General features: G+C 54.4%; 1 protein-coding gene across 3 annotated transcripts in view; it reads left to right on the plus strand.

Annotated features, from left to right (window-relative positions):
• JPH3 (junctophilin 3) overlaps window positions 1–23,170 on the plus strand; it is a 58,499-nt gene that overhangs the window by 3,653 nt on the left and 31,676 nt on the right. For all 3 annotated transcript variants that reach the window (XM_042797595.1, XM_032996586.2, XM_032996585.2), the window contains one exon: window positions 14,124–14,901. In XM_042797595.1, the coding sequence (XP_042653529.1) occupies window positions 14,124–14,901 (778 nt within the window). The remainder of the gene's footprint in view (window positions 1–14,123; window positions 14,902–23,170) is intronic.

Consider the following 23,170-nt stretch of genomic DNA (forward strand, 5'->3'; position numbering starts at 1 on the left):
CCCTCCACCGCCAAGGGACTCGGCAAACGGTCCTGAGAGGAGGGGATGGCCGTGTTGGGGAAATTCAGAGTGATGGACCCTCTGTCCTGCTGCCAGGAGCAGGGACAGGCCCCAACCGGGCTCCTCCACACCCCTTCCCCCCCATTTCGGTTGGGCTGTCATCGCAGAGTGACTGAACCCACCTGAAACCGCACTTCCACCAACTGGGTTGCAAGTACCCAGAGGCCACGGCCCTTTCCCAGTTGCCTGGCTCCATTCTGGGTGGAAAACACCAAAGTTGGGCATCTCCAGCCTTTTGGATACCGAACCTTAATGAACTTTGTGCGTTTGGATACAAGAAGCTGGTGTGTGCAGGAGCTCTGCTGGAAGGGTGGCTGCGTAGCTATGGCACAGGGGAGGCAACGGCTGGGAAGGATGTTTCTCATTAATCTATTCAAGTTATTACCTTCATCAAACTGAAGTATCCTAGAATCCTCGCCCCAGCATCTGTCACTTGCCACCCACAGATAAATATTCATCCCTTGCATATTTATTTTTTTTTTTAGCACATCAACCAGGGCTAGGGGATGGGTCCCTAAATGCGCAGCGAGGCTCAGGAAGCGAGGTGCCTCAGAATTCATGGTTTTCGCTCCCAATTTTACCATTTCCTTGCACAGCAGTGAGTAAGGGCAAGCCTCGACACTCCCACCACCCGGTGCCAGCGCTATCTTGGGGGAGCGATATTTTGCGTGACGGATGCGCACGTGGCGGTGCCTCCGGCTTGGACGTGGGGTACGGCATGTGGTGGCCCGAGCCGTGTTGCCACTTGCCCCCACACCCCCCCCCTCCCCGCCATCCTGGCTCTGCTCGCCGCCCCGGGGTCCCATCCACACCCCCCCCCCCCCCCCCCAGAACCCCCACGCCGGGCGCTCACGCCTGCCCCACGCACACGCACGCACGCTTCCCCCACATGCAGCTTGCAGAGCTCACACCTCCCACGCCGACACACTCATCGCCATGCACACACGCCTCTCCTCCCCACGCCGAGACGCCGCTTCGCCCCTCCGCTCGCATACCCCACACGCACGTGGTCTGCGCACACACACACACACGCACACGCACACCCCCACCCCACACACACCCCCCCACCTCCCGCCCCGAAACCAGCCTCTGGTGAATGCAAACCGTGCCCCCAGCGCAAACCCAGAGCCCGAATAAGCAGATACGGCCTCGCTGTTTCCACGCTTTGCCAAATCTCCCTGGCGCTGCTGCGCGCCTGACCCACAGCCCAGCACCTTTGGCACACGCGTGCACCCAGCCTGTCTTTCCCCTGCACTCCCTCAGACCCCTCCGTCCCCCGTCCCCCCCCCCAAACCATGACACTGCTGACACGTCCTTATCTTTCTGCCAAAAATCCCTGCCACCTCCTGCCCCCCATCCAGAAGCACCCAGGTATTACATAAACCAGGCTTCTGAGGATTGCTCCAGTCGGATGCTGGAGGCGCACCAGTGGTTTGCTGGGCCTGATTCAGTTCCAGAGCAGGAGCAGGATTGCTCCCTCGCTTCAGGTGAAAGGGGCTGCATCCACCCGGATCGGGCCCGCTGTGAGCTGGAGCCCCTTCTTGGAGCTTGGTGGAACCCCTCTGGAGCAGAGGGTTGGAGACCTCCTCCCACTGGAGACCCTCTCCCAGGCAGCTCTGGAGCTCAGGAGACATCTCAGCTGGTTCCTGCTGCTGTTTCCACGGACGCTTTGGAGATACTCAGTGATTTTACCCCGGGGACAGTTTGCGGTGTAACTGCAGGCTTGCCATGAGAATCCTAGGGTTCTGCGTTGGGTTTGGGTTTTGCTGCTGAAACCACGGTTGTGGGTAAGGTGGGGCGAATGAAGGAAGCCCCAAATCTGCTTTTTTCCTTTCCATCCCTGCCAAAGCTGTTTTTCTCCTCTCTCCACCTCTCTCCAGCTGAGCATTTAGGATCCGAGTCTGGAGAGGGGCTCGGGGAGGGGACCAGCCCCTCTCCTGTGTCCCCGCTGCCCGGCCAGCCTTTGGGGAACAACTCGCAGCGGTTCCCCGGGCTGGAGGTGTCCGTGGTGCATTGGGGCCGTGCTGGGTCCCTCCTGCTGCCACCCCCTCGCCCCATCCCGAGCGCCCACGTGCTCCACGCAGCTTTGTTTCTCGGGAGGGCTACCCCAAAGCGGACGGGCGGTCGCCTGGCGGTGTTCATCTTGTGTAATCCTCCGGTGCCCACTCACCTAAATGAATCATCCCTTTGATAGGTGAGTGAAATATAATTAGTGTTTTCATTGTTAGCACCGTGTGAGTAGGCAAGTGGGTTTTCTTGGCCTGGGCTGGGAAAACTTTTGTGCTTTGGGAGCAACGGGGAGCGGGAAGCGGTGCGGTGGGAGCTGTCGGTGTGGGGTCTCTCGCAGCCTGTCCTGCCCGGGCAGGAGCCGCGGTGGCTCCGTGCCCCCCTTTCCCCACCTCTGCAGCGGCCCCGGTGACACCTCCGGCCGCTCTCTTAGCGGGTACCCCAGGAGCCACCACCCAAATGGCTTTGAAACGGTTGAGGTGATGAAAAACATGAACTATTTTGCAAAAGCAGGGCCCTTGCCAGCGCAATACTCTTGGGGGATGGACAGGGGATGCCGCGGGGGGGACCTGCCTGTTTGGGAAGGGGTCTCACAGCCCCCTTGCCTGAGCAGAGAAGTGGTTTTGGGTGAGCCACCGCCAGCCAGTGCCGCTAAGGGCAGCGGCATCACCAGGGGCAGCCTCGTGCCTCTCTCCGTACCGGGGTTTTTTCATGGGTTCCTCTACAGCTGCAGGGAACCAACGAGCGAGGGCAAATTTCCATGCGTTCTATTCATAGCACGGATGTCAGAAATACCTTAAAAGTATCAGCTCTCGTCTTATTTTGCTGCCGGGAAGGAATTGTTGATGCACTTTAAATAGTGGGCGGAAACAAGCAAATACAAATGCGCCCTGATCCCCAATCCTCCTGGTTCCTGCAGAATCCAGACACCGCCGTAGCTGGTCCTAACAACCCCCCTAAGAACCTGATAATTAAAAAAGAAACTATGAACTTGGTTTATGAAGCATCTTGCCCTCTAGATTTGGTACAGGAGATGCTTGCAGTGCAGCAGTGGTTATAAGAGAGCAGTAACTGAACCATTAGGATCGGCTGAACATAGGAAAATGAATCAAAATACTAAATGAAGATTCTGACCAGCGTCGTTAAAAATAAATTATATGAACTCGTGGTAATTACTTGTCTCATTGGAACATGCTGCTTAGTTTCAGGTACAGCTCAGGACAGAGGAAGAAGGATTTTGACCCAGGGGAAAAGTACGTGAGGTATAGAAATTGCCAGACAGGCTTAGACCCTCGCTCCATCTTCTTGGGTATTTCACCCAGCGTGTGATGCTCCAGGGGATGGTGTAGGACCCCAACCTTGGGGCAATCTGACCCCCTTACACGCCTCTCCCTGACCCACAATACAGGGTGGCTTAAGTCCTGACGCACAATTTTAATATCCTTTCACTGGGGACGCCGGGGTGGGTTTCTCCTGGCTTTTAATGCAAATCTCAGGGTATTTGCATGTGATTTGATATCCCATGGGGCTCCTCGTGGTTGGGTGACATCTGCTCCTGTAACTGAACGTTTCTTTTCCTTGAAGCTCCAGCTTGTGGAATCATGTGATTTTGCAAGATTTTCAGCTTCATTTTTCGAGCAAGGTTTCCACCCAGACTATTGCAGAAAAGTCATTCTTACAGGCTTGGAAAACAGCAGACGAGAGTTAAAAATGCCTTCTGTTTAAAAATGCCTTGATTTTAAAATGAACCTGATTAATTTTGAATGCTTTCAGTCAGGTAACACTGATGTAGATGAGTGATCTGTATTAAGGTAGGCATGACTTGAAGATACAGAAGCTGGGCAGAGTGGGGTTGGTGATGATCTTATCAGGGCAACACTGTGGTTTAGCATCTGTCTTGTGAGATTTGGAAGCTTTTGCCTGTTTGGGGTCTGGCTTTGGTGTTGACTGAAACCCTGACGGAGAAAGGGTTTGGTTTTTTTTTGCAGGAGTTTGCAATAGTTACAGGAGAGTCTTGGTGCTAGTTTGCCCCGACGATAAGCTGTTTAACTTACAATTAAAGTATTTGTTAACAAAAAAGGGGAGCTTGGAGAAAAAAACCACTTGAATGGCAACTGTTTGTATTTGGGGGTTTGATGTTAGCTTTTCAAAGACAGATTCTGGCCTTTGAATCAAAAATCCTTAAAAATTGCAATCGATGCATGAACATTCCCTTGAACAGCCACTCTTTTCCCCAAATTATTCCCTGAAGAGGTTCCACTTACCCTTAACATATAGCAGAGCATCATGAATTTTCATGAATGAGTGAACAGCCAGAGCAAAGTCCCTAATTTTGCAGATATTTGCACCAAGATGATCGTTATAAAGGTATGATTTCCTGATCAGGGCATCACGTTGGGTCTGCAAGGCGTTTCCCTGAACTGTGTAAGGGATTGAGCGTTTATTTCACAGGAAATAAATAAACCCTGCTCTCACCTTGTCCCCGCTCCTGGTGCAGCCTCGTATCCCCAGCCCATGGGGAGCTCAGCCTCATCCCACGTGGCTGAGCATCTCCCACAGCTCGCAAGGGATGCAGCCCCCCAAAACCCAGCACCGACCCACAGCGCCGTTTGTGAGCGCTGGAGAATTAGCTCTCGCTCCCGTGAGCTCTGCTGAGAAACGGGGTGAGATCACCGAGTTTGCGGTGAGGATTGGAGCGCTGGAGGATTAACGGACTAAGCATTAGCCCAATTTCACTCTGCTTTGTGAGAGGAGCACATTAGCTGTGATAAAGGTGCTGAGCGATATGTTATTGTGTCTCTCACCCCGCGTGCTAAAGCCTCATCCCAGTTTTGGTGCCAGTCGGTGGCCGAATCTGCAGGGATTCAGCTGCCCTGGGCCCTCTTTCACCAGGGGATGGTGCTCTCCTGACATTCCCTGGCTCCGGTGAACCAGGCGCTTCCCATTCTTAGGAAGCCTAGAATTTTCTTTCTTTAGTTCTTTCCTTCTGAAAAGCTATATTTCCCCTGACTCCAGGACCTGGTGCTTTAAGAGAAATTGTGACCGGCCTGAGATGCATTATGAGCCCCATCAGAATTAACGACGCTGAGATTTGATTGTCATTAGAATGGTTTGAAGCCTTTCTCCGAATGCTGGCTGGAAAAGGCAATTCCTAACGAACGCAAAACAGGCTCGGGGAAGCAGGAGGTACAGAAGCAATGAGAGAGAAGAGGAAGGGGATGTTCAGCACGGACTTGCGTTTTCCTGCACATGGTGGAGAGCAAATTGAGTTTTTCCCCCTCAAAGCAAATAGCCAAAATGCCTCGGAAGCCACTGTCAGGCGAGCCCAAACCTAGTCATGGGTCTAGGGGGGATGCCTCTCTCGTAGTTATCCGAGCTGAATTTCCATATGTGATTTTTCTGGAGTGGCTTCTCCTTAATAGTTGAAGGGCACGCATTCATCACTGGCCAGTCTCTGCGGAAAATGGCTTAATTCCTGCAGCTGGGCTTGTCTTCAGAGCTAGGACATCAGCTTCGGGGCTTTGCCCCATTCCCTGCCCTGCCGTAGGTTTGCTGTAGGCTGGGCAAAGCCACTTCGTGCCCACGGCAGAAGGAGGCACACACCTCGTTTTGTGGGAGGAGCTCATCCTCCATCTCGCTCTGCGCCTCAGTTTCCCATCCGTAAGTGCAAATATCAACAGTCTTTGCAATACCATGACGTGCGTTATTGTTTGCCAGTGAGGGAAGTAGCTTCATTCTGCTGATCTCCCGCTTGCAAAGTATCTTTGGGGCTGGCATCATGGCAATGAGCGTGTAAAGGACTCCCCACTCTTTGGATGGGGCTCATAGCCCCCCGGATGAGCGTTCTCTCCACATGGGACCCTGCCTTTCGGATGATTTTCCCTATGGAGAGCGGTTGAGCAATCCCTGTTCCGTGGTATTTCAGCCAGAGTTACTTTACGTCGTTATCTGCAGCCACAGAGGAGGAGGAGGCAGATTCCCTGGCTGGGGCGTGGGGCTGTATAAATCCAACTCCTCCCTCCAGCCCCCGGCTCCTGCTCCTGCAGAGGTGCCCAGCGAGGCGCTGGCTCTGCCCCGCACCCATCTCTACCTGCTTGCAAAGTGATCTCCTACGCTCCATCATCCAAACCCAACCACCCCTTTGGATGGAGGGCCCCTGCTTCCAAAGGTGCGAGCTAACCGCGCTGATAGGAGCTGCAGACTTGTGATTTATTGTTTGCTGAGCCCCAGCAACAGACTTGATGCTACCCGGCATTCAGGCAGCAGCAAAGCAACCCACGACAGCTCTGCTCTAGTCCTCTGCTTCTCCTCTCTTCTCTCTGCTCTGCTCCTCTCCTTTCTCTCTTCCCCTTCTCTCCTCCACAGACGCCTAGACCTCACTGTGCCCATCGTGTATGTATGTACCCAGCCTTGCATTAAGCAATATGACTAACATCATCACGTGTTTGTGCCTGCAGATTATATTTGCATACTCAAAAATCCATACTTTATTTCTTCCCCTGTGTAAGCATTTACCAGAGCATATTTCTGGCAAATTAACAGCCACAGCAGAAGCATCTGGCCGTGTTTTTAGCATGGCTTGGTGATGGTCAGAGACACGGAGAGCCTTGGCAGGGCTGGGGGGGAGATAATTTGCTGCTGATCCGTGCGTCATTGCACGTGTGCACCATCACCCATCCCCACCTTGCACGGTGGGCAATGCAGGTGGCAAATCCTAGCCCTCCATATCATGCCTGTGTGGGATTTAGGGGAGCATCTGGGGGGACGACCAGCAACTGGGGACAGGGCAGGGGATGCAAGTCACCCAGCGCAATGCCATGTCCTGCTGCCAGCAGTGATGGTGCAGGAGGGGCAGCTCGTAGGAGGTCTTGGCAGCCAACGTGCACCCACGTGTATGCTCAGAAGGATCCACACATGCTGGTAGCACATTTTGGGGGCACGTTTTCACCACCAAGGCCCCCTGACTGCTGGACATCAGCTGGGGTGGCCAACGAGGATGTCCCCATCATCACACCATCAGGACTGAGGCCCAATTAGCATCCTCCAGTCCTCTCTTTTCTCTCATACACCTTCTCTTTGGGACAGATGTTTCTGAGATGCTAAACATGATTTCTGCATGAATCCTCCCTGAGACTTTCTGATATCAAATAGCTGGAAAGTGGTATCTGTAAAACTTGCTCCTTCTTTTGTAATTCAAGAGACTGGCCTAATTATTGCCATCGGATGTCTTTAATTAATCTGCTGTGGAGTTCAGAGATAAGAGGGGGGGGGGTGAGCATACCAGGAAAGATCCTTTGCAAGATAACCTAGCAATTTGCAAGGCCTAATTACTTCGGCTTGGTTTGGAAAAGTGGACGGGAACTTCAGACAACTCAGACCTCGTTCCCAAATTTTGCTGAGAGGCGAAAGTGAGCTGGGAGGTTTGGATCACTGCCGTTGCCGAACAGTCACCGTAACAGGCAGATCTGGCTGTGCTTCAAGGATGGGACAGAGGCTACAGAGAAACTTGCCCTTCGAAGTCTGCTGCTCCCATCTTCTATGAAATCCTGGGTAGCTGTGCCTGTGATGCTGATTATTTTAGCTAACCTGGAAGTACCTTGCCTTGACCCATGATTGTGGGTTATTTGTGTTTTGGTTTTTTTTTTTTTTTTTTTAACTCAGTGTTAATGATGGATAAGGAGTATTTTTCCAAGTATTTGAATTTTCCTGAGTTCATGTTGTGATAATGTGTATGTGTCCACAGGCCTCAAAATGCTTTGCAGCATCCTAAATAACCGCTTGAATTTCTCCTTCTGAGAAACTGAAGTGGAGCAAGGCAGGGCAGGTCTGTGCAAGCCTCCCTGTGTGCTTTGCCCCATGTGCTTGCCAAGGGCTTTGTCCTGCAGGACATGGAACGGGCCGTCTTGGTTCGGGAAAAGCCTGTGAGCAGCCTTCAGTCCATAAAGCTTGTACTTAATGGTGTCCCTGGACTGGAGCCAGAGGGCTCAGCAGCCTGCAAAATGCCAAATCCTTGGGTGTGGGGAGAGGGACGAAAGAAAATGCAGCCATTCCAACCCCAAAAATCCTGAATTCTATCTCCTTCCATGGAGAAGATGGACTGAGTTTATATCCAAGTGAATTATCCCACCTTCAGCCGAGGGAAGCCCCACGTACGTTGCTGGGCTGTGAGCAGCTCATCTTCTTCTCATGGGGCTTCCCCCCATATCATTCAAAATCCACTTATTGCTCCGCTTTGCCCTAAGGTGCTGCTTATTTGTCTGAAAGCTGGACTCCCCCGGGCATCATCGCTGATCTTCGCCATCTCTCCGTAACCAGGAGAGGACCGTGGGTGCCAGGCAGCCCCTCAGCTCGGGGCAGCAAGCGGCAAAGCCGGGCGCTTTCCACCCTCTGGCATGTCCAACCTTCACCTGCTGAGTGCAACGCTGTAGGCCACCTTCATCCGGGCCAGAAAAGCCATTTTCTAGACGTTTCGGGACTCCTTTCCCTCTCCATCACTCTGTTATGGGCAAAAGGCACCTGATACAGAGACAAATAGCATCAATGAAGTGACTCTTCTTCTTGCCCGAGGTTTCAGCCCGGTGTGCTGTGTGTGGGAAGAGCAAGCCATGAGTTGGTCGCCTCTTCCCAACCGTGGTGAAGACCTCATCTGCAGGAGCGAGCAGCTCCCTCCACGGTCCTGGGCCCACCAGCCCACACACAAGCCCCACTGCAGCAACTGAACCCCGGGGAGCTGAGATGGAGGCTGAGATGGGTCTCCTCCTTTCCTGCTCCCCAGGAAAATCCCCAAAATCTCTTTGACAAAGTCAAGGGAATGAACGGAAGCCCATTGTGCTCCTGCTGGAGCACTTTCCTAATAGGAGCTAATTAGTCTTCCCAATACCCGGCTGAATTGCTGGAGTGCTGCTGCACTATCCCTGTTTCTAGCAGGGAACATGGAGGTGCAGAGGTTGCACCCAGACATCTTACTCAGCTCCCTGTTTCTGCAAGGTGCAAACCAGGGCTAACCCTGATTTGGGGGATTTTGGTATTATGGGGACAACAGGAGCAGCCCTGCGAGCTCTCTGCTCTCTTCCCAGAATACATTTTAGCCTCCTGAGCCAAATGCTGAGAAAGCGCTGAATAACTGCAACAAATTAGATTACTTTTTGGTACTTGTCATTTCTCAAAACATATTATCTTCTGCTGGAGCATCAGGAATGATGCTTTGGAGGCCAGTGACTTCCCGCTTTCTGCTTTCAGCCTGGTCCTCAAAGCAATGGAAGTTCCTGCAGGAGTTTTAAAAGCTGTTTGGAAACAACCCAGCCTTGCTCCAGGGGGAGCAAGCCAAAAAAAACCCCAAAACCCAGGATTAAGAACAGAAATGAAAGTGGCCAACAACCGCATTGCCCATTTTCTTCTCTCCATGTTTCCACCCCATCCCGCCTTTCCCTCTCTTTCCCATGAGCCCGTTCCCTTTCTCACGCTCCTTCTGCTGTTTCTGAAAGAGGAATATTCTTGCCAATCCATCTTTTGGGGTGACTTCAGTTATTTTCTCCCAGCCTCGGGTTATCCTTATCTCTGTTCTGCATCCATGCCCACGGGTGGCCGCATCCCCACCCTTCTTGGCATCACCTTTATCTTGGCCAAATCCTGCTGGAGCGGTTATGCCAGGAGTCAAGAAATCTCCCCTGGGGTAAAACCGCAGCAAGCGAGAGCATGACCTGCTTATTCCCTCGGGCTCTGATTTTGCTGCAAAATTCCCGTTCCCAGGGCAGGAACAAGTCCTCTTTTCAGCAAGGTGGTGGTAGTGGTGGCTGCGTTTTCTTGGCTGGGTTGCCCAGTGCTCTCCTGTCCTGCGTCTGCTCTTGTCCCCAACTTCCACCCAGCCCTCGCCCTGGCCACACAGCTTGGCTGCCCGCACGATGCTGCCCTGACCACGTAATGGATGCTGCATTTTCTCCAGTGCAATCACTCCATTAATCTCATGCAATTAATGCTTCGGGAAGCTTTTTGCAAATATTGATAGTAAGGAAAGAGCTACAATGCAGAAATGGCTGTTGCTTTGGTTGTATTGCCATAGCAAGTCACAAATTACCGGGCTCAGGAGGATTTTCTTTCCATGTCCTAGACTTGGCTGTTCTTTGTCCTTTTTGTCCAGTGCAAAAGGGCCACACAGAAGTGGGATGGATATTTGTGGCGTCTTGGAGGCATCCATAAGAGTGGCCTGCATGGCTGGGGGGAAGAGGTTGGCACGTTTTCTTCCCTGGTAATTCTCCATCACGGTGGCTCTGCCTCTTTCCCACAGGGCCCCGGTTTGGGCAATGAAATCTGCTTGTGGCCAGGATTGCAGCAGCGTTGGCTTGTTCCCTGCTTCCCATCCCAACAGAGGCATGGTCTCCTCTCGCGCACAGTTAAAGAGGGCATCTGCTCTTCTGCCCCGACCCTGGGAGGTGCTCAGCTCTCTTCATTTGCACTGAAGTCCTTGAGAAGCTCCATTCAGCACCTCAGCAGATCAGTCTGGGGACCTTCTGCACCAGACATGCTTGTCCAGTTACACCCAGCCCCATCCTACGGTCCCCATTGCACGGGCTTCCCATTGCACGCTCCCTTTTCAGCTCCCTAGCTCTGAAACAGCTATAGCCAGTCCATGTGGGCATGTAAAGTAGGAAATCATAAAATCCTTGGTTCCTCTGCAGGGAGAAAGTGTCTCCCGGCTCCTTGTGAGATTAAACTTTGTGCATATATCTGCAAACATTAGCGGGCAGGGGTTAAGCTGAGCAGTGCAAGGGGAGGAGGTGACAGTGCTTAGCAATGCAGATCAGAGGGCTCTGAGACCTCCCAGTATTTATGGACAAATCCTGGGATATTTAGAGGTTTAAAACATAATTAAGTCAGATGAAGTGCTGTTTGGGTAAGGGAGGACGGATGAACTCAGCTCCCTGGAAGGAATCTCTGGGATTTCCTTGTGGCCATGAAGGTGGCCAGATGTCTTGGTGGCCATCAGGGAGGTGACCGTGCCCTCCTAGGCAATCCCCAGAGGTAATCCACGCTGCTGCCTCCAGCAGGGAAGCAGTCAGGAGAGCAATGACACCCACGAAAGCAGACTTGGGTTTTAGGGTTTGCTCTCTGCTGGGAGTTGCTCCACAGATGCTGAGAGGGGAGAAGCAGGACGGGCTGGCTGGCTGGGATGGCTTCTCACGTCCTTGCATCTTCTCCCTAGAAAAATCAGCCTTGCCAAGGAGATGCAGAGATTGCTCCTGGCAGCCGTGCAGTTCCAGGAGTAGGCTTTAAGGCCATGCAAAGATGACAGCTTCCCGGGCACCTCTGCCTTGCTGGAGATACGAACGCACAGGCGCTCGCTGCAGCTGTAACCTGCTGTGACCAATTTGCCGCTTCTGCTCCAGCTGAGATGCGCTGTCACGCCTGCTCCGAGAGCGCTTTGTTCTGCTCTTTGCTGCTGCCTCTGGTTTTCAGCAAAGGGCCGTGCTTGCTTTACGGTGCTTTGGTTTAAGCTGGTTTTTTTTTGTTGTTGTTTTTTTTTTTTTTTTCAGTCCCAGATTTGCTAGGAGACGGGGAGGTCAAGGGACCTGCCTGGGGCCAGGGACTGAGTCAAGGGATTCCAGGGCGTGGGCAGGGCAGGCTCTGAAGGATCTCGTGCAGGACTTTTTCTCCCTGTCCCCACACCGACATCTTTCCCTGAAGCCCACTGAATCCATCTCTCGGGGAACCAAGAGGCTGAGCACGGTGTGAGGACATCCCAAACCGCCTTGTGGGGCTCACTTTGCAGGGGTTCTTGCGGAAATGTCACCCAGCTGCTGCCCATTGCCCTCCCCAGTAGGTTGTCCTGCTGAGGAGCTCTGGGAAGGAGCCAGAAAGGGGAGCGAGATGGTGCCATGTCTGCAGGGGATGAACCAGCAGCTTGGTGGGCTCTCCCCTGCCACAGCCACCGTGCCGGGGTGCCACTGGGCATGGGGGGAGCTGTGGGTGCACAGCACTGGTTGTTGCCTGTTCTTGGGGACAGCAGAGTGGGCTGCAGCGGGGCAAGCCAGGCTCGCTGCTCACACCCAACCTCAGGATGTGTCTGATGTCTCCTCCGAGCTCCTTGCCGGCTGTTTTGCTGGTTGTCCCCCATCCTTCTCCCCGCTGGCACTGCCACCACCTCCTTGCCCTGCTCTGCCCTAATCCCCATGCTCTGCCTCCCTCCCCGGTGCTAATCCTATAAACCCTCTGTAAATCCTGCCCGCCTGACCCTGCCTCTCCGTGTCCCTTCTCTAAGCCAGTCTTCATGGGGCGCCCTAGCTTGGGGCTGTCATTTTCTCGGGGTGCACAAGGCTGTCACCCACATAATGTAGCACCGTTGGGGGGATTGCTTGCATCGGAGCACCAGGAAGGATGCCTGAGCCCCGGGGGGTTTGTGCAAAGAGCTGGTGGCTGTTAGATGAGACAGTTGATGCACCCTTAAGTGCACCCCAAAACGTGCCTGGGTGCTGGTTTCACGCTCTCAGGAAGCAGTTCTCGTGCTCAGCGTGAGCTGCTCCAGCCCGTACCCGTCTCGCTGAGCGCCGGGGACCGGGCGGTGGAAACCCCTAAGGGACTCCTGGGGTTAGGATCGGGATGAGGAATGAAACAAGAGCAAAAGGATGTGGAGCTGTAGGGTTGGGATCGCTCCTTGCAGCGAGGGTAGGGTTTACCTGGGCTGGGGTTGGTCAGCACAGCCTGTTTTAATAATCCTCTCCGCTGGGGCGTTGGAAAATGTTGAGAGGGAAGACGCTGCAGCAAGGCGGATAGGTCTCAGAGAACAATATTTTTGCAGCCGAAAGAGCCGGCTCAGGTCGACCCGACAGGTTGCTCATGTCTATGAATCACGGCCTGATTGCTAAAAGCAAAGAGCATCTTGTGCAGGGAAGGGCTGGGAAGCCTTTATCAGACTGAGCTGGTGGTAATCAGCCGGGCTGTTTTCATCGGGGCCGTTTCGGTTTGGTTCTCATAGGGTTCACTGTTTCAGCAAGTCTATTTTAAGGCTCCCTTGGCGTGCGGGAGCGGGGCTGGCACGAAAGGAGGCCCCGATGCTGCAAGGTGCTGCCTGTGCCCGTCCCGGGCATCAGCAGGTGGAGGTGGGAGGCAGCAGGGCAGCCCGGGGCTGGGACCGGTCACAGCATCCCAACACGACCAGTGCCAGGCGAATCTGCCCCACGAGGGCTTAGGTGAGCAGTGAACCACTGCATCTCGAGCCGGTCCAGGAAAGATTAAGCTGACCTAAGAATAAAAACAAGCCTCGCGGTTCAATGGGCTGGGATAAAATGCGAAAGCGTGGCAATCAGCGAGCTCCAGGAGGGGAAGGGATTATAAACCCCAGGCAGATTACCACCGTGCGTTTCGGTGCGCAGGGCAGGCGTTATGCTCCGGTTGTGCTTCCCGGGCTGGAAGGGGTTCTCGTGCCTCCATTCCCGGTGCCACCAAGAGGTCCTGTGTGCATTTCATCCCATTAACGACCAGTTAAGCAACTCCAGTAAGTGCCCACGCAAAAGTAGGAATTCAAACGGGGGCACATTTCCGAGGAGAATAACCAAATGGATCTCACCCTGTGAAGCCTTTATTTCTATAGAGCCACACCCTTCCGCTGCGCGCTGGATGAAAGGCGCTATGTATATAAATAAATGCACTGTAATATACCATCCTCTTTGATCACTGCCGGCGGCATGGATGGAATCAAAATCTGCTCCTGGATAACAATTCCCCTACCCTGTCTCCCTGCTCCCTTCCCTTTCAAATTAGAGGTTGTTCTAAGGGGCGGTTCCTCGAAGCATCACTCCCTGCGCTCCGCTGCCTTGGCTGGTTTCTGATATTTCCGTGCTGCAGCTGGAGTGCATGCCTGCAATCCAACCAAAGTGTTTTGTTTTGGTTTTTTTTTTTTTTTTTCTTCCCACAACATGACATTACAGTCCTTGTCACAGAGATGGGCCTGGGATCCCAAGCTGTATTTTGCATCTCCGGCTTGCAGAGGATTTTGATGCTCTTAGTGGTCCGCAGGATGCTGTGCCATGAAACCCCTCTTTGCTTTTGTCTCCCCTTCCCAGGGACATACCAGGGCCAGTGGGTCGGAGGGATGCGCCAGGGTTACGGCGTCCGGCAGAGCGTTCCCTACGGCATGGCTGCGGTTATCAGGTCACCCCTGAGGACGTCCATCAACTCCCTGCGCAGCGAGCACACCAACGGCACGGCGCTGCACCCCGACTCCTCGCCGGCGGTGGCCGGCAGCCCCGCCGTCTCCCGAGGTGGCTTCGTCCTCATGGCCCACAGCGATGCCGAGATCCTCAAGAGCAAGAAGAAGGGCATCTTCCGGCGGTCGCTGCTGAGCGGGCTCAAGCTCCGTAAGTCCGAGTCCAAGAGCTCCTTGGCCAGCCAGAGGAGCAAGCAGAGCTCTTTCCGGAGCGAAGCCGGGATGAGCACGGTGAGCTCCACTGCCAGCGACATCAACTCCACCATCAGCCTGGGCGAGGGCGAAGCCGAGCTCTCCGTCATCGAAGACGACATCGACGCCACCACCACCGAGATCTACGTCGGCGAGTGGAAGAACGACAAGCGGTCGGGCTTCGGGGTGAGCCAACGCTCGGATGGGCTGAAGTACGAGGGAGAATGGGCCAACAACAAGCGCCACGGCTACGGCTGCATGACCTTTCCCGACGGCACCAAGGAGGAGGGCAAGTACAAGCAGAACATCCTGGTCAGTGGCAAGAGGAAGAACCTCATCCCGCTGCGGGCCAGCAAGATCCGCGAGAAGGTGGATCGGGCCGTCGAGGCGGCCGAGCGGGCGGCCACCATCGCCAAGCAGAAAGCGGAGATCGCGGCATCCAGGTAAGGCAGCCCCCGTCCCGGCGCGGTGTCTCAGCAGGGGTCCCGCCCCGCCGCCTGTGATTTTGGTGGGAGAAGTGGGATAAGACTTTTTCCCGTAGCAGGTGGTCGGGGGGGGTTGGGTTTTAGGAAAGCTGCTGGAGGCAGGCAAGCGTTGCGGTGGGCGTCTGCCGGCGCAGGCAGCGGTCGGTGCTGTCTGCACCCCAAAGCGGGAGCGGGCAGCATCCTGGGAAGCCAAGCTGCTGGGCTTGCCCAAGCCTCAGGGGTGATGTTCAATCTGGGGTGGATCCAAGCCGAATTATCCCTCCGCTAACTCCGAGTGGGCGGTGGACGCACGGACCTTCCCAAACCAGCCGGCGAGGCCGTGCGGGGTCACCCAGAGCGTTGCGTTCGCTGCAGCCTGTGCGGGGGGGGGTGGTTGCACCGTGGGGAGACTGCACTTGTGGGTCACGGTGTGGGGCTCACGGGCTGATAGCTGTCACTTAGGAGGTACTGGGTTATTTACCTCGTTTCTCCCTAGCCTCTTTAATAAGCAGGACGATACCCTTAGCAGAAGAGCTCCTGAGATGCTGTTTGCCCGTATCCTCTGTCTGACTTATAGCCAAGAGGAACCATCCGAGGGTTGGCCCATGCTGGGAGGATTCCCAGCTATTTCTGTTCCCAAAAGAGATTTGGAGTGGAAAAGCAGTCAAATCGCTGGCTGCAGCTGATGCTTGGGGAGGGTTTGCCCTGCTTGAGGCTCTGCTAGAAAGCAGCAGATCTGGGTGCCCAAATAACCCCGACAAGCCTCAAGAAGCCCCCGCTCCCCGGGCTGGCTGTAGCCATCACGGGACTGCTCAGTGATTCAGAGCAGGGACCTGATCCAACTGAAAACCAGCAGGAGGGTGGGGGGAGAGGGGCCACATCTAATTTAGGTTGAAATAGGGTCCAGCTCCCAGCTCAGAGCGGGGCCAACTCAAGTGCCTTCTACCTGTCTCCCAAAATGCGCCTGGAGCTTTGTGACTTGCAGCGAGCTCTCAGACAAGAGGTGAGCCAAGGAGGAAAGGCTCCTCTGCCGAATTCAGGGCTCTTTGTATCAGTTTTTAGGGTTGGTTTGATAGAGCATGGTCATTCCTTTCTGGTTTCTGAGCAAGCGCTACATATAGCAGCCAGGCTGGGGAAAAAGGGGCTGGGGTTAGGGGAAGAACCCAGGTACCTCCTCAGTCACCTGTGCTGGATTAATTGTTGGATCTAGATCGTCTGTATGCAGGGTCACAGCTGAAATTTTTATCAGCATGTCTGCTGATGACGGATCTGCAATGTGAATGAGACTCCCAGGCCTGCTCTGGGAGCATATTTAGGCTTGATGAAGTTTTTGAGCTGATGTTGTACCCAATTGTTGTCAAAGCTTTGAAAACAAAAAAAAAAAAAAAAAAAAAAAAGAAGAAAAAAAATCCCACTAGGTAGGAAACAGTCTGCAGAGCAGCGGAACGACCGGATCTTTTCCTGTGAATCCTGGAAGTGTGGAGCTCTGGTGTGCTGTGGGATGCTGGGTTGGAGAAGCTGAGCATCCTCCATCCCAGGTGGTAATGGTCGCAGAAAGCCACGAGAATGGGAATTGGAAGACATGTGACCCTGCCATGTTGGAAATGCTTAATGAGCTCTTGGCATATAATGTTCCACTTACTAATTATGAGAGAGAGGAAAAAAAGTCCAATCAGATAGGAATGCCAAGGCATGAGTACCCTCCTCCCCCGTACCGCGTTGGGAGGGACAATGCAGCCCGTGACCGCCCGTGTGCATGGAGGAGGAGAAAAGCTGTGGGATGTGGGGAACACCCAGAGGACCCCTTTAATCATCAGCGAAGACGCAAAGAAATAAATGACTGGGCTTGGCTTCGAGGATACTCCATCTGAAACTGAACCTGGTCCCACGAGAAAACGCTTTGGGAGCGACCCGAGAGCTCATCCTGCAGCCCAGCTTCCTCCACCCTTTTTAACTTGGTCTTAACTAGTCTGTTCTTGTCTAGGCACATGTGGAAGAAAGCAAGCGCCGGGACCCCGGGGGTTTGCTCTTTTTTTTGTGGCACGAGGGCTGCTGGTGCGTTGAAAAGCCCTTTATTGCTCTGCTGCTCTGCCCATCTCTTGCTGCGCCGGCCGGGGACAGACAGACTCCGGCGACGACGCCCGCTGTGCATTAGTGCTGGGTTACCAACCGCAGGTGACATCCGTCCCAGGGATTTATGCAGCCTGTGTTAATGGTTTATGTTGAGACCCCAAAAACCTACCAGCAAAAAGAGCCAAACTATTCGGCTCCAGCCAGGCAGGATCGCAGGAGTTAGGCTTTGCTGGAGGTGGGGTGGGCAGGTGGGATTAGGTGGGTGTAGGGGTTCAGCTCCAAGGGCTTGGAGGGTCTCTTGGGTTTGCAATTCAGCTGCACACAGCAGAGCCCCAAGGACCTTGACATGCAAGCAGAGGGAGCCACTTTATCTGAAATCCACAGCCCTTCGGCTCGAGCTCTTCCCCTTTGCAAAGGTTTTTGCAGAGACGGTCTCTCAGCGTGCAGACCCAGAAGAGAGCGAGGTTTTACAAACCCCGAACCAGCTAGAAAGGCTTTCATATAATTAGCCCGATTATTTTGAAAGCTTCGAAATGAATAAACACTCCCCTGCAGCGCCCACACCAAATTGCATCGTCCAAACGGGAAGAAAAGCACAAAGTAGGCAGTGGGTGCATTGGCAGGGGAATCCTGATGCTCATTTCAGTGGCTTTGGGGTTCAGGGGTGCGATATCCCCCGTCTAATACCAACGTGAGCTCTGGCTTACCAGCACCTGGGCATTTTATACAGCACTGGTATGTGTCTGTGTACGTGCGTGTGCGTGCGTGTGTGTGTGTGTGTGTGTATTCTCTTCTGTCTAATAATATGGCTGAGTTCACTCTGCAGCCTTTCCCTTGGTGGGGGAAAATATGTACCCACCCACGTATTTCATTAAATTTGTAAGAATTCAGTATTTTTGAAAACTCTGCTGCTCTGTCAGATTTGGTTGGAATTGGCCAACACGTTCAAAAGTTATTAGTGTGGGAGTGATGGCATATAGATATATAAACAGCACAGTCACATAAGTAAGCCCCATTTCCTGAGGAAAGTAGGCTAAAAACATAGTGTACTGAAGACAAGTAAATTGGTTTCTTAAAGTTGTTTTAGTCTGAACAGAGTACAATGTTATCTGTGACACAGAAAAGTAAGCTCATTTAAGGAGTAGGTTTTAGGTTCAGGAGATGCTTCTCCTAAATTTTCTTCGATGCAATTAAAATGAAAGAACCCTTTCTTTCCTCTTATATCTCCTATTTGCTGAAATAGTTTGTGTAAAGTCAATAGGCAAGAAGGGCTGTGAATCAGGTCTGAAAAACTGCCGTTGATATCAACTATCAGTTTGCAGAGGGAGCCAGAGAGGGAGCCCTTTTTCATCCTGTTTATGGTGAAGGTGCAGAGCGTCCCCTTTGTGCTGTGGAGTGCTTCATTCCCCTCCCTTATCGGCCAAGAGCCATCACTCTTGCTGCTGCTACTCTGGAAGGGTGGAGGAGGTCCTGGAGGCACCGGCTCCCACCTCGTTAGTGATAACGTTCGTACCTAAGGCAAATTGTCCATAAGTGCTGGTGTGTCGTGGTCAACTGAAATATAACATCCAGGCAAGAGAGGCGGGCCAGAAAGCTTGTCCTCACTCCTTGGCTTTCGGCACACGGCATCTATCCTCCTTGGCCATGGAGGATAGATGCACATGGAGCACTGGGGGGGGGAGCTCAGGACCAACTCCATGCGATGGATGATGGTAGCTTTAATAACAAGGCACAGACCCTAATTCTCTCCAGGGTTTCCTTCTGCTACCACAGTTCAAGGTTTTGTAATCAGTGGCTGGACCACTTACGAGAGGAAGGGCCGTCGCCGGTGCTGGGGATGGGAGTCCCAGAGATGGGCAGCATTTAGCAGGCGCTCAGCTCCTCTCCAGCACAAGCTTCATGGGGCCCCGTCGTTCAGCACCTTAAATAACAGCTCCTTGGAGCAGCCGATTCCTAGCACCCCAGAGGGGATGTTGTTCTCAGGTTAGTCCTAAGTAATGCACTTCCAGGCATAATTATAGACGAGCCATTCACTGACGATGAGAAAAATATAATTAAGCTCAATAGTCTCAGGAGGAGTCGGGCTACAAATTAGCACAGTGTCATTCAACTTCAGAAAGGGAAACTGGGGGAAAAAAAAGAAAGAGGAAGTGAATAAAGCCAGCCTGGCAGTGAGGACGGATGAAGGAAAATGTTTGGACTCAGCATGGATGCTCCTTCAGGATGCTGCAGTGAGGGCAAAGCATCCGTCCGTGTTTGATGGTGGGGAGCAGGAAGGCAAGAAAAGCCCCGGAGAGCTGAACAGCAAAGTGCAGAAGGTTGTTAGAGCCAAACAGGTATTTTCTTCAGAAAAATGGAAACTCAGCCCAGGCAAAACCCACAGAAAAGAATAGATTCTGCAGTTCTGATCCCAAACATTTTAAGTTGCGGTAATGTCACTACCGGCAGTATGCCGAGCCATAATAATGCTGCTTAATGCTCTCTCAGGCCTGCGCCTGCAGCTTTGCAATTGTACTTAGCTGCATTTGATTTAAGGTTTCTGCTGGCTTTTCTGATGCCTGGGGGAGGTGGCTGCGGGGCTCCAGCATTAGTCTCGCCCTAATCCCCGCCTCGTGCTGCCGGCGGGGCTTTCGCTGCGGAAGGAGATGGGGAAGGAGGAGGGATGGGGCTTAAGAGGAATGCTGTGACCCCGAAAAGGTTGTGTGTCCCTTTCCTTGGGTCAGGGTGGTGGGGACGAGCCGGCAGCAGACCGAAACCAAAATGAGTCCCAACTGCACTCTGCTGCAGGGATGGGGCTGAGCAAACACTTCAGGGATCAGCCCAAGCGTGTTGGGACCTCCCGCCACCTTGTCCAGCCCCTCTTTGGACACTTCTGGGTCCAGGGAGGGATCCTCTACTTATGGCCCCTTGGAGAAGTGCTGCCACTTTCCCTGCTGAAAAGCTCCACAAGCCAGCAGGAGCTCGGGGCCGTGCAGGAGTCACCTCTACCCATTACCTGGGGGCTGATGGGGTCACTGGTGGCATCACCTGGTACCCTCTGGGTCTTGTTCAGCCTCCATCCCTTCCCAGTCTCTCCATCCTTTCCTTGAGGAGTGCAAAGGGCCGGGGAGGAAAACACGGAGGGGATGGATGGAGGTGACTCAAAGGCTGAGATCAGCTGGGGCAGGAGGTAATTCTCATTCCGGCAGCATTTTCTTTTCCCTTCCTGCCCCCTCTCCCTGCACACAGCCCCTGTGCAATGCAGAGAGGAGCAAAGCCCGGGGCTGGCAGCCTCCCTCGGCGGAGATCTGAGCTGCAGCAGAGCACGCCAACTTGCCCTCCTGCCAGCTCCTTCCCTCTGCCACCACTCTCCCCTCCTCCTGCCCGTGCACAAGCTCCCGTGGGTTGACAGGGGTCAGGCGATACCGTGGCGGCGAAGATTAGGATCAGCTGCTAGTCCTCCCGTTCGTGTGTCGCTGCCAGCCGGGGTGACACGGGGACCTCTGACTCACGGCGAGCACAATTCCCACCTCTCATCCAGGGCACTCGAGGAGCGGCAGATCCCGGAGTGGCATCCCGGAGCATCGCCTCCTCACCCATTGCCGGCTCTCGCGGGATCTGCTGTCTGCACCGTGGCTGTTTAAGTCCTCCTGCAATGCCAATTTAATAATTTCCTGCTCGGGCAGGATAGACAGCACTAAGCCCTTGTGAGGCCGTGTCAAAAGTCAGGACTAGCTGGCACACTCGCGCAGGGCCAGCTCTGCGTGTCCCCGAGTGCCACCCCGCTGCCCGCGCCGCGGTGCAGAGCTGGAGGAGCACGTCCGTGCACAGACACGGACAGGCTGGGAAGTTAAGTGCCTTCCGTAGGAATGATGCTTTACAAAGTAATCCAACTGGGAAAACTTCGGCAGGGTTGTTCTTAGCTTCCAGGAGGGCAGCTCAGCGTGGGGTTCGCTAGCCCCGCTCCTTTCATTGCTCTCCCATCCTCCAAATACAACTGCCGCTCCCGACTCGATGGCTCCTACCACCTTCCCTCTCCGCCGAGCCAAATATGAGCTGGAACACCCCGGTGCCGTGGCCCAGGTGTGCGACACGCATTCGTATAATCATTTCCAACATTGCTACATCGTGACGAACTAACACGGGCAGAGCGGAGACTCACAGCCCGTTGGATTCGCTGTGATCCCAGCCGGCCCTGCCCTCCTCCCCGCGCTTGTCGGGGAAAACCTCAAAAATCCCCGCAGCCCTGGCAGCCACGGCTTGCGTCTGCGCAGCTGGGGGGGGACGGTTTTGCTGTAGAATGAAGCAGGAGAGGGAGGGGGTCTTGGGATGTGGGAGGAAGCGAAGCGCCGGGGTTTGGGGGGGAGCCGGTGCTGGTGCCGGAGCGCGATGTGCCGGTGCCTGCTCCGTGGTCGCTTTTGCAGCGGGACCAGATGGAAGCGGGCAGGGATGGCACCGGCGGCGAGGCAGGAAGGGCGGGAGGGTGATTCACTCCTGGCAGCCGCCGCTTCCACGGGAAGGGGCTGCCCCGGAGAGCTGGGTTGGAGGCGCCGGGCAGCATGGGGGACCAAAGGGGTTGCTGCCTCTTCCTCCTCTCCGGCATCACACCGCAGCCCAGATCATCTGCCTGCTTTCTAATCCAAGCCTTTTCCCTGCTTAGCACATGGGCTGAGCAGCCGGCACTGCTGTCCTGCTGGGGCTGGCCCTGCTGCAGAATCAGCCTTTCTCGGGAGATGGTGCAGGATGATTTCAGCCCCCCCCCCCCCCCCCCAAGCCATTTTAGATTCCCCCAGTAACACGATGACCTCCTGTCTGCCCTGACCGCCTGCACAGCGCAGGGAAGAGGGAATGAACTCAAGAAGAGGATGGTGAAGCCTCTTCCCCATGCTGATGCCAGCGGGAGGCAAGTGGGGTGCTGTCGCCCGCTAGCTTTCGGGTGGAGCAGCCCTTCATCAGAAAGGGAAAAAGAAAAAAGAAAAAAAAAAAGCCAAAAACAACAACAACAAAAAAACCCACCCAGCCCCTGATTTTCCTTTCTGCTGCTTTTCCTACTCAACGAGCAGAAACTGCAGCGTTGCTTTTCTCGGCGATCTTTGGGAGGGAAGGGAGAGATCCTCCCCCAGCCTGCGCAGCTGCCTGGCAGGCGGGCTGGCTCGCAGCCCCGTCGCTCTCCTCCATCCTCATCCTCACCCTCCGTGGGCGCAAGGAGACTGGTGGGGGTACAGATAAACCCCCAGCCCAAGGGCTAGATGCGGGGGGGATGCTGACTGTAGCAGCCCAGCCTCTCGCTGCCGTGTCCCATCACCCTGACCCGCCTCGGTGGGAGCTGCTGCGCCGGGTCCCTGCCCGCTCCCCGGCAATGCTGCATGCTGAAGCTTTGATAGCGGAGGAGAGCCAAGGAGAAGGTTTGGGGTCCCTACGCTACAGCTACGCTGCCTTCCCATCTCGCGAGAGAGGCCCGACTGCTTTTTTCCTCTCCCTGCTCCTGTTTTGGGTTTCCTGGCACCCGTCCCTTCGGCTGCGCTGTTCCCTCCCCGGCCGCCCACCCACCCGCTTCCCTGCAGCAACAGCCCCAACACCCCCATGCTCCTGTACCCCGCCCCCAAAGCCCCTTCCTCCCTGGAGAGAGGTGAAAGCAATATCAGGACTGCAACTGAGATGAAAATGGAGAGCTGAGTAAAAATATCGAGTATTTTCCCTCCTGGTGTTCAGCATCGCTTCCCCCCGCAGCCAGAGATTGGGATGCTGGGGGGACTGGCACAGCCGTGGGGGGAGCGCAGAGGCCAGGCTGGGGGTTCCTGGTCCCTCGGTGCTCTTGTCAGTTTGAAAAGCCTCAAGAAATGAGGTTTCTGTTGCCTCCTCCATGCAGGACAAATGACAAGCCGTCCTGGCTTCCTAATCCAGGAAATGAAAAGATTGGACCATAGACCCTGCTAAGCAAACTTCCCCCCTGAAAATCCCTGGGAGATTTTACCCATGGATCTGACTGATTATCCCTCTAAAGTTGTGACTGAGAAAGGTCCCAATTCTTCAGGGTGCTCAGCACCCTAAAATCCCATCGCGGCAGCGACGTGGCCGTGCCTGCTGCTCATCTTGCTGTCCAGCGTGGCCCAAGCAAGGCTGGGTCAGTGGGCACCCCGCCACAAAGCGTCCTCCCGAGCCTCGATGATGCTGCCCTGAACCCTGAGCAGCAGTT

Source organism: Tyto alba, unplaced genomic scaffold (assembly GCF_018691265.1).
Source record: "Tyto alba isolate M040663 unplaced genomic scaffold, T.alba_DEE_v4.0 Super-Scaffold_26, whole genome shotgun sequence".
Classification (NCBI taxonomy): Eukaryota; Metazoa; Chordata; class Aves; order Strigiformes; family Tytonidae; genus Tyto; species Tyto alba.